The sequence below is a fragment of the Astyanax mexicanus genome, chromosome 16, assembly GCF_023375975.1.
Source record: "Astyanax mexicanus isolate ESR-SI-001 chromosome 16, AstMex3_surface, whole genome shotgun sequence".
NCBI lineage: Eukaryota > Metazoa > Chordata > Actinopteri > Characiformes > Acestrorhamphidae > Astyanax > Astyanax mexicanus.
In genome coordinates this window covers 8,699,179-8,714,189 of record NC_064423.1, presented here as the reverse complement: position 1 = coordinate 8,714,189, position 15,011 = coordinate 8,699,179, and the positions used below count along the sequence as shown (strand labels likewise).

Genomic DNA, 15,011 nt, shown 5'->3' with positions numbered 1-15,011 from the left:
TACTGTAACTTTGCCATGGTACAATGAATTATGCACTCCAAATCTAATAACGTACATCTACTGGAATATCACTGGGTACATGCCCTAAAATAGTGCTTCTTTTGTATTTTTACAGTTAGATATTCATTGGGGCAGCACGGTTCGACAAGGTAGCAGAATTCGACAGAACGCCGGCCCTCTTTCTCCAGTCCAGCTCCGCCCGCCCTCTCATCAACAGACTTTTGGAAGAAACCAAAGTCACTGGAAAAGAGGGGGAGATCTGAGATTTTGAGGCATGATATTTAATATAATTAAAATAATATATTTCACCGTTCCTATTAAATTATGATTATTTACGTTTATATCTCACGTTTTAATACAATATAACATATAATGAATATATTAAAACACACAAATTAAAAACCTTTCGGGCAACAAAAAAACCCCGAACCTAGTTTTGAATGGTCGTGGCTCCACTCCACTGAATCAGTAGCCACAACAAAGACGTCCTTTTCTCCGGGAGCTGCATGGGGACTGCATGAGTCCAAAGCCTCGCTGTGTTTTATGGGGAACAGTTATTAATATTGGGTCAAATAATCCAGTATTTCTTCACTCTGGTGCTGAAGGTCCGCTGCGCTGCTCTTTACTCTGTTTTCATTTAAAGTCCCTCAGTCTTAAAACAGCGGCACTAGCGGGCCTTCAGCACCGATAGTGATTATTACCCTGCCGGATTAGATTAGAGCAGCGCGGCGGAGCTCTGTAAGTCCCGGTGAGTAATTTAGTTAGCTGACTGTTTCAGCTCTCGGTGAAGCGCGGTCTTATTATGATACTTAAACGGCGCTGGGTGTTTGTTTTGTTTCTGAACGAGCAGGTGCTGCTGCAGGTAATCGAGCTAACTGTAGCTAATTATCTTAGCCAGCCATCCTCCACTCGCTAGCTCGCTAACGTTAGCTATCTTACAGCGTTATTCGCCATTAACACGCTTTAAATAGTCTTACCACTATTGGCGAATAACGCTGTAAGATAGCTAACGTTAGCGAGCTAGCGAGTGGAGCATGGCTGGCTAAGCTAATTAGCTACAGTTAGCTCAACCGGCTAAGCTAATTAGCTACAGTTAGCTCAACCGGCTAAGCTAATTAGCTACAGTTAGCTCGATTACCTGCAGCAGCACCTGCTTGTTCAGAAACAAAACAAACACCCAGCACCGTTTAAGAGCTGATTCACGACCTTCTCTCCCAGCACAGGGTGTGTTTTTCTCAATCAGCAGCAGCTTTTAAACCACGCTGTAGTTCAGTAATAAGATCGCGTTTCACCGAGAGCTGAAACAGCCAGTTGGCTAACGGTAGTTAAAATACCTAACAGGCCTGAGAGCTCCTCTCGGTACTCCGGTCTAATTCGGCAGGGTAGTTGTAGATATTTAATTTCTGAATCTTATTAATACTGAATTAAAGTATGGTAATCTGGCTAATGTTAAAGTCAACTAGCTTTTTACCAAAACACTTTTAGTTAATTTATACCTAATTTTAGCGGTGACGAATAAAAAATAAATAAAAGGGGGGGGGGGGCGTCTGCGCATGCGCGAATATTAGCGGGCGTCTGCGCATGCGCGAATATTTGCGGCCGTCTGCGCATGCGCGAATATTAGCGGCCGTCTGCGCATGCGCGAATATTTGCGGCCGACTGCGCATGCGCGAATATTTGCGGCCGACTGCGCATGCGCGAATATTTGCGGCCGACTGCGCATGCGCGAATATTTGCGGCCGTCTGCGCATGCGCGAATATTTGCCGCCGACTGCGCATGCGCGAATATTTGCGGCCGTCTGCGCATGCGCGAATATTTGCGGCCGACTGCGCATGCGCGAATATTTGCGGCCGACTGCGCATGCGCGAATATTTGCGGCCGTCTGCGCATGCGCGAATATTTGCGGCCGACTGCGCATGCGCGAATATTTGCGGCCGACTGCGCATGCGCGAATATTAGCGGCCGACTGCGCATGCGCGAATATTTGCGGCCGACTGCGCATGCGCGAACATTGGCGCCCGCAAATATTCGCGCATGCGCAGTCGGCCGCAAATATTCGCGCATGCGCAGACGGCCGCTAATATTCGCGCATGCGCAGACGGTCGCCAATATTCGCGCATGCGCAGACGCCCAAGCCCCCCCCCCTCCCTTTTTTTTTATTTTATTTTTTATTCGTCTTGAGGGAACACACCGCTAAAATTAGGTATAAATTAACTAAAAGTGTTTTGGTAAAAAGCTAGTTGACTTTTTAACATTAGCCAGATTACCATACTTTAATTGAGTATTAATAAGATTCAGAAATTTGCTGGAAACTGGCTGTTTCAGCTCTCGGTGAAACGCGATCTTATTACTGAACTACAGCGTGGTTTAAAAGCTGCTGCTGATTGAGAAAAACACACCCTGTGGTGGGAGAGAAGGTCGTGAATCAGCTCTTAAACGGCGCTGGGTGTTTGTTTTGTTTCTGAACAAGCAGGTGACGCTGCAACTGGATTTTATAAAGATGTGAGAAAAGAATGCTTTCGTCGTGGATTTAACATGAAAAGGTAAGCTGCTGTTATGTTCTGATCTGTGCAGGCAGTTTATGCACTTAACGTAACTCCGTTAGACAACTAACTTACAGAGCTAGCGTTTGTTGTGTCTCCGGCTTAGTTTTCTGCAGTCCATGATTATTACCTAAGGTGTTTAGTTTATTTTGACCCCAAACAGCAGCATTCACTGCATTTTGCATACTATTAACTAACCGCGTGAATCCGTTGCAAGTTAGCGTTAACTTCATCACAAACGAGTAACGGATTAGTAAACACACTCTTGTCTTTTTTTTGAATCCTCACAGTTTCTGTCAGAAAACACTGAAAGAAAACTTCTCCTCTGTCTCTGTTTATACAGCGATGGTTTGGGTTTAAAGCTGGGTTTGTTGTGCTGGATATTTGGTTAGGAGCAGGAGATTTTATAAGATGTGTGGCTGCATAATTGTAAACTGAGATCGCGGTCTGTGAAGTTACACCCGCAGCTAACCAGTGACTTTAAAAAACAAATAAACACAGCTGTTACTGGACTTTATGGGTTTTAAAAAATGAGTTAATTACGTTTAAAAGACTAGGCTACTAATGTTGGCCCTGCTGAGTCCAGCTGATCATCCAGAAATAAACATTACCTATGCTGGTCAAAAGCTATTTAAAGAGCTAACCTCCCAGGGTGTGTTTGTTTGTTTTTTTCTGGTTTTGAGCATTTTTTTAAGGAGGGAGTGTACGTCTGTGCTGCAGTAGAAGAGTGTAATTTTAGAAAAGTTGCTGTATTTGTCTCACTGTCTTAGATAGTATAGACTTTAAACATGTTACTAAAAATTAACACTGGACCGTGTTTTTAAATACTTGCCATTCTGGATGTCCTGAACATTTTCATGCATATTTTTTTTATGTCGGTTAGTTTTATTTATATAAAGTAAGACCTGTAGATCTACTTTATTGGATAAATTGATACAGCTACCATGAACTGTTTTGTTTCTGTTCTGTAAAATCAGGCCCAGTTCCAAAAGACACAACATCCTCAGTGTCCTGGAGCTCCAGCTGAAGCACTGGCCACTCCACCTTCTCCATCCCCACCCAAAAGAGCTTGATGAATATATGTTAATACATTAATAGCTTAATATTATTACTCTATTTGTTCTTATTACTGACTTACCAGGGGAACTAATTAAGGGACGGAAACACACACAGAGAAATGTGTTGGCAGTGCTGTTGCTAATTGTACTGAGTGTCTGCAGTGTACTGGGAGGATTGTGCTGGGTGCTTATTGTTTCTCAGGTGGTAAATCATGTTTGTTGTTGAATGTGCATTTTTTTTTCCTTCCCATCTTGTAAAATCCTGCCTTTGCAGTCCACTTTAAAATATTTCCAAACAGAGAGGTGTAATACGCTCTTTCGATCTTACAGCTGCTGCTCACACTGCTAATAAATAAAAAACAAACCCAGTTGATTTTATCGGAGCGCCAGTACCCAAACCCGACTGACTAAAACTTTCAATCGTAACCACCTTACACTTAACGATTGAGATGACACGACCGCAACTCAACTGCAGCTCGACTCTAGCCAGACTCTCGTGATTTTATCCTGACTCTGTGAAATAATTGGAAAATCGTTAGGTACCTGAACACTCTTCTCTCTTCACCCTTAATGTAGCAGCTACCCACTGAATAACTGTTAGCCTGTTCTATAGCGACTGTAATTTCCTTCTGTCTGTTTCTTACACTCTGTAGGTACTTATATATTTTTTTTTATTGAACGTGGCAGCGTGCCGACAATCACAAGTATTGCAAATGTTGGGATAAATTTCAGCCAATTTAACTTTACTAGAATGTGCTCTGTGTACTCTGCAGGTACTTCTAAGGCAGCTAGTTGAAGGCGTGATTGAGGTCCATGCCAGAGGGGTTCTGCACTGTGACCTCAAGCCATAGAACATCCTGGTTCAGATGTACAGTTAGGAACCACGCCTTCATCTTCTGTTCTTCTGGTATGGGTTTTCAGTGAACACTACAGGCAGAGAACTGTCTGCGTAGAAGCTACCATTACTGAATAGAGATTCAGGTCAAAAACATTCCTTAACGCTCAGTCACTGTCTCTAATTTACTTTTCAGGACCTTCCTCATGAGTGGTTTACCCATGAGGCCAAATCCTCCACAGTGTTGCAGATAGGAATCATCCTGCTGTGTGTGAGAGGTGACCCTTCAACACCAGCACGGAGATCACCTCAAAGAAGTCTCAGATCATCTCTCCACCATCTGCTCTATGACCCCTGGCTAAGTATACACCACGACACAGCCACCACATCAGGCACACCTCAGTCAGGTACCATATAAAACAATAATAATAATAATTTTAAAAAATCTATATTTTATTTATATTATATCTCTAGTTTAGAGAGTTCTCTAGTAGAGCTGGGCAATTAATCGATTTTATCGATAAATTCGAATTTATAGTTAAGGACAATGTGTTTTTATGAAAATCGATTTTCTCTGAGTTTTCTTTTTCACCACAGACGCTCCTCTGTGGGCACAGAGTGAGCTTAGCTAGCTCCCTCCATACCTCCCTCCCTCCAGCGCGCGCACCCCCCGCCCCTCCCTCACTCCCTCCCTCCCTCCCTTGCACGCACAAACACGCACACACACACACACACACACAAAACACATGACGGCGGAGCTTAAGAGCAACTGGCTCCGTGATCTGGAGTTGGTTCGGTTTTGCGGCGTCGGACGTAGACCAAGCTTTCTAAAAGTCACTAGATGTTCTCACTGTTTACAATAGTTTTTTTTGCTTGTTTCTGGTTGCACTTTAACCACAAATGGAACATTTTAAGTGAAAACAAATTAAATAAGAACTAGTTTTAACCATTTCTTTATCATCTTTAGTTTGATTTTTAGTAGGGGGAAGAAAACGATTTAAATCGAAAATTGGATTTAAAAAAAAAAAATCTAAGATTTTTTTTTTCGGCCATATCGCCCAGCTCTATACTCTAGTTTAGAGGTTTTTTTTATAAAACACACCTAAGGAAAATGGCAGGTATTAATAAAGCTATTGATTCCATACTTTTAAAAAGGTAATGATTTTCTTTAACTATATAAATGTTTTAATCGTTTTGTGTATTGTATGCTTTTAATTGCTTCCTGTTTTGTATTTGTGTTCATGTACTTAAGGCTTTAATCCTTTTATCTTGATATTGTTTATCTTTTGATGTTTATTAATTACTTAACTGTATTTATCTTTATGTAGTATACTGTTAGTGTTTTAATCCATACACTTTTTGTATATATTTCTTTTATTGCTTAGTTACTTGCTTTATTAATGGTTATTGTATTGGTGTTTTAGTCTTATTTTGGGCTTATATTCATTAAAAACATTTTAACGTTTGTCTTTTAGTGCTTTAATCAATTATTATTGTACTTACCTTTTACTATTTTACTATTAATCTTTCTGTACTTAATTATACATTATTTTTTACTTATTTTTTTATAAAATTAAAGGCGGGTTTATTAATTGTATGTCTTTATACGGGATTTTATATTTGCATTGTATATATTTTTGTTTCATTTAATGTTTATGCTCTTTGTCTTTTTCAGATTTTTACATTTTTAATTTGTGTATTGACCCAAGGAGTATGGGTTCCTCTCAAGGTTTCTATCTCTCTTTCTGAGAGAATTTTCTTTGCCGCTGTCTCCTTTGTGCTTACTCAAAAGAGGTTTGGACACTTTTTTTTTTTTTTTTTTTTTAAACTGTTCTTAATTTTGTTTGTTTCTTAACTTTGTCAATAAATGTTTTTTTATTGCTATCACTTTTGTCTGTTTATTTGATCACACTATCGCTAAGTTTCTTGAAATGTGTTTATGGAAAAAAAATAATTTAAATATTTTATTAAATGTGGATTTGATGCCCACATTCAACTACTTTTTAACACTTCAACTAAACACTGAAAGAATAAATCAGAAATGATTGATTTATTATTAATGTAATGAACAGAGATGTTCTGAAGTTAAAAGCTGATTATCCCATGTGTCTCATATTCCCAAATATGATAAGGTTGATAAGGTCGTGTCAGCTCCAAGGACAATTTCAGTTTTGTATTTCAGTGAAAGTTATTCCTTTAATTGAATTTATATAAATAATGTATCTGGTAATATACAAAGGCTCTCAGTGTTGTTACACCTTTTTGTTATACTTAAAACCAAAGTGTAATTTTCAACAACTCTGTGATGTTTGACCACTTAGGAATTACACTGACATTACTTCTACAAGTCATGGGATAGTAGGTTTGATGCTGATCATGAAGTGTTACCTCAATGTATTGGCCAGTAATTTATTATTGAAGGTTATTCATTCAAATTTATTGTGACTGGTGGTCTGCCTACAATTGTCTGTGCAACTCTGAGAAATATCTATATACCACTTTTAAAACGATTAAAGCTTTGGGATTTACATGTGCAAAATTAAGCCCTGCATACAGAAATATACTGATAACTTTCTGATGCTTTAAAAAATAAGAATCAAAGGAATCAAATTCCAAAAGATAAGCATTAGCATTTCAGAAGTACTGTCCGAGGTCAGCATACACACTAGAAAAACAGAGAAAAAAAATCACAGTTCTTACAGTCTGCTTGTCTTACCAGGTTCCATGAGACACTGCAGTATCCCTTTATTCATCCAATAACATAAATTATACATTAATAAAACATCTGTTTTATTAGAAATACTTGTTCAAATTACAAATTAGCACCCACAACTCCACAGAGGTTGGAGGACCATAATTTATTATAATTATATATTTAAGTTACATGATTTTGAGCATATTACTACATTATTTTGCCTTTCAAAAAATGGCAAGTGAGCAAATCAAATCTAAAACTTTTTTTTGTTCCCCCTCTGCATGTGATACATAGAGATCAGTAACATCTTTCAGTAAAAATGGTCTGTAAAAACAATATGAAATTTGAAAAGGAAAAAAATACAAGCTACAAAAAATGTAACTTTCAAAATAAATTCATGGTGATCACTTGATTATGACAGAAATGGACACCTGCTAAAACCACATACCTATCCTTTTGGTTTGAGGTAAATCTGTCTACCACAAACCAAAATATACAATTACAGTACAGAAGATATTTGGCCTCAGATGCATCAGTAGCACTTTACAATTAATTTACATTGTTTAACCATACTTATGTTAGAATGCCTCAACTAATTATTATTATGACACTAGTTAAGATATTAATTCCTACAAAATGTTAAAACTGATATCGCAATTCATCTTTATTTACAACATTCTTAAGCATTACAATTTAGAAATGTTAAATAATATTTACCACTTAATGTTTATTACAGTCGTAAGTACTGTTATTTTTTTACCCTGATTGTAAAGAGTTACAGATGCATCAGTAGCTGGGTAGAACAATATGAATATGACTGCTGTCTAAATAAATTAAAAAAGCATTTTTTTTTTACGGCAGCCTCACGCTGACACAGGGTCCCAAGCAGTGATGTCAGTAACGCGTTACTCTAATCTGACTCTTTTTTCAGTAACGAGTAATCTAACGCGTTACTATTTCCAATCCAGTAATCAGATTAAAGTTACTTATCCAAGTCACTGTGCGTTACTCTCTCTCTCTCTCTCTCTCTCTCTCCACCTCACACACACACACACACACCGCGTTCCCATCCCCCTCCGCTCTCCCCCAATCACACGCGTCTCGCTTTCTCCCCTGTCTCTCTCTCTCTCGCGCTCAGCGTGTTTTTAGTTTCCGCCCATTCTCGTTTTTCCGCCAGTTCTCGGGCTCCCTATCTCTTTATAAAGGCGGGTTTTCCCGGCCACATCCCAATTCACTAGCCAGGGCAGCGGTCTGCACAGATCTGATTGGCAGAGGAGAGCGTTTGAAGATTTTACACCACACGTGATTGGTCTGTGAGTTTCCCATGCCGCAGAGTGCGTATACCGTAAAGACAAGAAAAGTTCTGACGCTTTAAATGAACACTGTCAAAATTAAATCCTTCTCAGTAGTTTATCGGTTATGGGTCCGCATTGGACAACGTCTGGGTCCGGACCCGGACCGCAGTCTGCATATATGTGATCCCTGGCCTCGACCATATACACGGTTTTGTTTTATCAAACCACTCCTTGCTGCCCTGCAGAGAACAACAGGTTCAATATTCAGTTTTACAGTGTTAAATATGTCAGGTCAAGAAAGGCTTTCTTTATTTTATATTTTTTTTATAAAAACAAGTATTTATGTTAAGTAAAATCAAGAAAGACCATATTTTATTTTTTATAAAAAAAATTATTTATGTTAAGTTAATTCAGGAGAAATGGTCTTTTAATTTTATAAAAATAAATAGTTCAACTTTAAATGTCTAGAGATACATTGATGCTGTTAAAAATGCTTTTTCCAATAAAGGGAGTATTGGCAAAACTGGTTATAATTTTTATGTTAAGGTGGCGGGACGTGGTGTGTGCAGCTGCTTAAAGTAACTAATAAAGTAACTTGTAAAGTAACTTAGTTACTTTTAAAATCAAGTAAACCATAAAGCTGAATTGTTAGTTTATTTGACTAAACAGAACATTTTTTAAAAAAGGACAAATTAAACACTTGAGTTGTTTTAACTCAGTGCATCAAGTTGAAACAATAAGTAATGAGTATTTGAACAACTTGTTTAACTTAACATCTTGAGTTCATACAAATGTTTTCATCAAGTTGAGTTAACTCAGCTTTTTAAGGCAGCAGGGGAACTTATGTTGCTGAGTTTAACCAACTTAAAATGTTTTACAGTGTAGCCGCGTGCACAGCGCACCCCGAGGAGCAGAGACTGGCGCTTCTCGCGCAGAGACTGAAAATGGATCAGAAACTAGTTTTACATCTAAATAAACCTGATTTAACGAGGTCTAATCCACAAATATACACCAGAAAGACCACTGCTTATCTGTAGAACAGTATAACGTTTTGGAAATGTTTGGAGTGCTATTAAATAAGCAAATCAAATTGTTATCATTTCACAGCACTAAATTCTTTAAGACCTTATTCTCATGTATCCCAGATATATGTTTGAAGTGATATTACTGTATCATTTTGAAATAATTGGATACCACAAATGTCTATACGGTTTTGTATAAAAGAGATTTCGGAGTGCTATAAATTATAAAACTCTAATTGTTATCAAATCAGAACATGAAATCCTTAAAGAATACCTTCCATACTATTAATGTCATGCATTTCAAGTGATTATACTGTATCATTTTGGAGTAATTGAATACCAAACTTAGGAAAATGTCTATTCAGTTGTGCATAAACCACATTTCAGAGTCCTGTAAAACCAGCAAATCATATTGTTATCCAATGCCACCAAGACAGTCTTGAAGAACACATTCTATACTATCAGTAACTTGAGTAAAAAGTGATATTAATGTATTATTTTGGAGTAATTGGATACCAAACTTATCCAATTATTCTATTTTCTTTTGCATAAACCAGATTTCAGAGTCATATAAAACCAGCAAATCAAATTGTAATCCAATGCCACTGAAAAAGTCCTGAAAAACACAATCTATACTATTATTGACACAATTATCAAGTGATATTACTGTATCATTTTGGAGTAAATAAATACCAAACTTAGGAAAAATGTCTATTCGGTTGTGCAAAAAGCACATTTCAGAGTCCTGTAAAACCAGCAAATCAAATTGTTATCCAATGACACTAAGACAGTCTGGAAGAACACATTTCATACTATTAATGGCTTGAGTAACAAGTAATTTTATTGTAACATTTTAGAGTAATTGGATACCAAGCTTAGGAAAAATGTCTATTCGCTTTTACATAAACCAGATTTCAGAGTCCTATAAAACCTGCAAATTAAATTGTTATCCAATAAAACCAAGACAGCCTTAAACAAAACATTCCATAATAATAAGGACATGAGTAACACAGAATATTACTCTATTATTTTGGAGTAATTGGATACCAAACTTAGAAAAATTGTCTATTCGGTTGTACATAAACCAGATATCAGAGTTCAATAAAACCAGCAAATTAAATTGATATCCAAAAAACCAAGACAGCCTTGAAGAACACATTCCATAGCATTAATTACATGAGTAACAAGTGATATCACTGTATCATTTTTTAATAATTGAAAACCAATCTTAGGAAACATGTCTATTCGGTTGTGCATAAACCAGATTTCAGAGTCCCATAAAACCAGTAAATCAAATTGTTATCCAATGCCACTAATACGGTCTTGAAAAACACATTCTATACTATTAATGTTATGAGTATCCAGTGATATTACTGTATCATTTTGGAATAATTGAATACCAAACTTAGAAAAAATGTCTATTCGGTTGTGCATAAACCAAATTTCAGAGTCCTTTAAAACCAGCATATCAAATTGTTAAACCAACATATCAAAGTGTAGTATCCAATTAATCCAAAATGATACAGTAATATCACTTGTTACTCATGTCAATAATAGTATGGAATGTGTTCTTCAAGACTGTCTTGGTAGCATTTGATAATTTAATTTGCTGGTTTTACAGGACTTTGAAATCAGGTTTTTGCACAACTGAATAGACATTTTTCCTAAGTTTGGTATCCAATTACTCCAAAATGATAAAGTAATATCATTTGTTACTCGTGTCATTAATAGTATGGAATGTTTTCTTCAAGACTTTCTTGGTTTCATTGGATAACAATTTGATTTGCAGGTTTTATAGGACTCTGAAATCTGGTTTATGCACAACCGAATATACGTTCTTCCTAAGTTTGGTATTCATTTACTCCAAAATGATACTGTAAAATCAGTATACATGCATGACCTAAATAGTATGGAAGGTATTCCTTAAGGATTTCATGTTCTGATTTAACAACAATTAGATTTTTGGGGTTTTATAGCACTCCGAAATCCCTTTAATACAAAACCTAATAGACATTTTTGGTATCCAATTACTCCAAAATGATACAGTAATATCACTTCAAACATCTGTCTTTGAACTAATAATAAATGTATTCCCAAGCCGTTTTCGATTATGACATGGACCATGTTCTTTTTTACAAAGAACGGATTTTCTGCCATTTGATCCATAAGATAATAATCTGTTCATAGCTTTAGAAAATAACATTTTTATAGAACTATGCTAACGATGATGTAAAAAACCGCGACCCAAAATACCGTGCTGTAATGTTTGGAGAAGTTGCTCCTCTTAATTTAAAAGTACAGAGCTGATTGAATACAGAGCTGACAGGGTCAAAGTAACGTTTTATTATGCAAATATAATACTACTACTAACAGTTATAATACATTGTAGATAGTAAGATAGCAGTAAATAGAAGTAAGACTATGAGAATTATAATGTATAGATATAACTATAATTTATATTACACATTTATTATTATCATTACAGAGTTTCTAAGTGCTTGTTATATAGACAAACTATGAATTTAGTGACTTTTCATACCCTCTAGCGACTTTTTTGGTAAAAAAAAAAAGCGACTAGCGACAAATCTAGCGAGTTTTTGTGGTGTTATTGGAGACTTTTGGCGACTCTGAGATAAACACGCGCTCTTCAGTTCCTGTCCTCCTTAAGAACATGGCAAAAAACTAATTTATGTAATTCATGTAAAAATGAAGTTATTGTAAACAAAAGTGACGTCCTATTTAAAAAGGTTTTTTTTTTGTTGTTCATTTGTAACATTTCTAACATATTTATGGTGTTTTTTACTCACTTTTTTTCTCTCCCACAACCTTAATCCTTTACAGCTTCAAAAACATGTATTATGCAAATTAGGTAATGACGTCATTTAGCGACTTCTAGGGACTTTTAGGACAGCCAGCAGCTACTTTCCTTACTGTGAGTTGGCAACACTGACGTCACCTCAAATAGACGGGGCGGTGCGGCGTCTAAGTATAAGATGTCTATGCCCACTACCACACCCATGGGGACATGAACCCCACAAGCTGAACTACTGAAAGTTTTTTTTTATCTAAATATTCTCCGAGTGCGCTGCACACGCGAATACCGTAAAATACGGTTTAAACGCGCCCTTTATATCTCGGCTTTCTTCTAGTTGGACCAGCTACTGGCAAGGCTTCAGGTGTTTTCTTGCAGTAACTGTGATAGAACTGAACGTCCTTCGCCATTTTCATCATTATCAGTCCCTTGATTATTGTCCGTTTGGGACTGGATCTGCTAGTGGATGGTACAGCACCAATGTCTCTTTCTTCTACTCTCTTTCTCTCCTCACAGTACTCCTTTCTCTTACTCTCCTCAGCCTTTTCCCTGCCTGTCTCTATCCTTTTTTCACTCTCAAGTGGTTCACAACCCAGCTGCACACTTTTCCTGCCTGTCTCAACTGGTCCCAAACCCAGCAGCTCGTAAAGTTGATCATCTAATAAGGAGATATCAGAAGCTGAACTGCTGGAACTAAGTCGTTCTCCTGGACCTCCTGGTCTATCTGTTAAAACAGAAGTGGCTCTGCTGGTGAATGGGACTGGATCACACTCTTCTCTTTCGTCTTCTCTCTTTTTCTTTTTCTGTATCTGCTCACTGTCCTCCTCTCTCTTTCTCTTCTTATCCTTTTTCCTGTCTGTCTCAACTGGTCCCAAACCCAGCAGCTCGTTAAGTTGATCATCTAATAAGGAGATATCAGAAGCTGAACTGCTGGAACTAAGTCGTTCTCCTGGACCTCCTGGTCTATCTGTTAAAACAGAACTGGCTCTGCTGGTGGATGGGACTGGAGCACACTCTTCTCTTTCGTCTTCTCTCTTTTTCTTTTTCTGTATCTGCTCACTGTCATCCTCTCTCTTTCTCTTCTTATCCTTTTTCCTGTCTGTCTCAACTGGTCCCAAACCCAGCAGCTCGTTAAGTTGATCATCTAATAAGGAGATATCAGAAGCTGAACTGCTTGAACTAAGTCGTCCTCCTGGACCTCCTGGTCTATCTGTTAAAACAGAACTGGCTCTGCTGGTGAATGGGACTGGAGCACACTCTTCTCTTTCATCTTCTCTCTTTTTCTTTTTCTGTATCTGCTCACTGTCCTCCTCTCTCTTTCTCTTCTTAGCCTTTTTCCTGCCTGTCTCAACTGATCCAAAACCCAGCAGCTCGTTAAGTTGAGCATCTAATAAGGAGATATCAGACGCTGAACTGCTTGAACTAAGTCGTTCTCCTGGACCTCCTGGTCTATCTGTTAAAACAGAAGTGGCTCTGCTGGTGAATGGGACTGGAGCATACTCTTCTTCTCTTTCATCTTCTCTCTTTTTCTTTTTCTGTATCTGCTCACTATCCTCCTCTCTCTTTCTCTTCTTATCCTTTTTCCTGCCTGTCTCAACTGGTCCCAAACCCAGAAGCTCGTTAAGTTGATCATCTAATAAGGAGATATCAGACGCTGAACTGCTTGAACTAAGTCGTCCTCCTGGACCTCCTGGTCTGTCTGTTAAAACAGAAGTGGCTCTGCTGGTGAATGGGACTGGATCACACTCTTCTCTTTTGTCTTCTCTCTTTTTCTTTTTCTGTATCTGCTCACTATCCTCCTCTCTCTTTCTCTTCTTAGCCTTTTTCCTGCCTGCTTCTCCCATCTCTAAACGTCGTTTAATCTCTTCAAGATTCAACTTGTTCATCTCTGCTCTTTTCTTGTCTGCCTCAACGGCCTGCCTCAGCTCTTTGAGCTGCTTAGCGTAATTGTATCTTTTGTTAGGCTGATATTCTTGTATAGTCTTCCGGTGTTTATAACCGGCTGCCTCTATGGCCTGTCTGAGTCTCTGGGTCTTTTCGCTATATGTCCCTGTCTTCAAATTCCTGGCCAGCTCTGCTTTTCTCTGGATCCTCTGTCTCTCCTGTTCGCCGCTATCCTGTGCTGCTATCATTGCCCTAAGACGGGCTTCAAAATTCCCAGGATCCCTCAAATCAAAACTGGGACGGCTTTTCCTGGAGGTCTGCTCGGACCCCTGCATTCCGTAACCGAGAAACTGTGAATTAACAGAGTGAAGAGCTGCTGCTGTTTAAGTACTTTTCTCTGTTGTGACGTCATCACTCGCCCGTGACGCCCCGTGTTCCGTCCTTAACAACGGTTGCTAGGGTGTGCAAACTGTACCGGCTGCGATTACGTCACCACTCGCCTCTGATGTTCCGTGTTCTATCCCTTTTGCTGGGATGGACAAGGTTTACAACCGGAGTCAAGCTATCCGCGCTTCGGAAAATGAGAATTTTTAAAATGAGAATTTTAAACATGCATACACTTTTTTTAATTAATATAAAATAAACAGTACAGTGAAATTTGCCCAAATTTGCAGAGGTGATAGTCTAGGGTGGATTCTTTTACAAGGTACTGGATCTGTTTTGGCATTTTGGGAAAATCAGGAGAAATTTCATTTGAAGCATGGATTGAAAAAAGTAATATAAATATAAAACTCTCTCTCTCTCTCTTAAACAATGATGGGATTGTTATGGTATTATATCAAATAGATAATGTACTGCACAAAATC

General features: G+C 38.0%; 1 protein-coding gene and 1 long non-coding RNA gene across 4 annotated transcripts; one reads left to right on the top strand and one right to left on the bottom strand.

The window, feature by feature from the left end:
* The first annotated feature begins 510 nt into the window (after window positions 1-510).
* Window positions 511-6,321, top strand: LOC111192493 (uncharacterized). 3 transcript variants are annotated; one of them, XR_007424819.1, is made up of 3 exons: window positions 511-748; window positions 2,475-4,509; window positions 4,634-6,321. It is a non-coding gene; the product is annotated as an uncharacterized LOC111192493 (long non-coding RNA). The 3 variants fall into 3 exon arrangements; XR_007424818.1 differs by having other exon boundaries at window positions 511-850; XR_007424817.1 differs by lacking the exon at window positions 511-748 and having other exon boundaries at window positions 2,037-2,544; window positions 3,522-4,509.
* A 2,750-nt stretch (window positions 6,322-9,071) lies between these two features.
* On the bottom strand, window positions 9,072-14,504 carry LOC125782314 (eukaryotic translation initiation factor 5B-like). The gene is made up of 2 exons (XM_049465991.1): window positions 13,949-14,504; window positions 9,072-13,702 (listed from the first exon to the last, which is right to left on the bottom strand). Exons 1-2 carry the CDS (start codon window positions 14,478-14,480, stop codon window positions 12,564-12,566), a joined length of 1,671 nt encoding a protein of 556 aa, XP_049321948.1. The 5' UTR covers window positions 14,481-14,504; the 3' UTR covers window positions 9,072-12,563.
* Between the last annotated feature and the right edge of the window lie 507 nt (window positions 14,505-15,011).

Bases quoted from the DNA above. Each gene is read 5' to 3' on its own strand.
- LOC125782314 (XM_049465991.1), bottom strand. From the start codon at position 14,480: ATGCAGGGGTCCGAGCAGACCTCCAGGAAAAGCCGTCCCAGTTTTGAT. The intron at 13,703-13,948 runs GTCCAGGAGGAC...ATAGACCAGGAG, and splicing joins TTTAACAGACAGACCAGGAG to GTCCAGGAGAACGACTTAGT.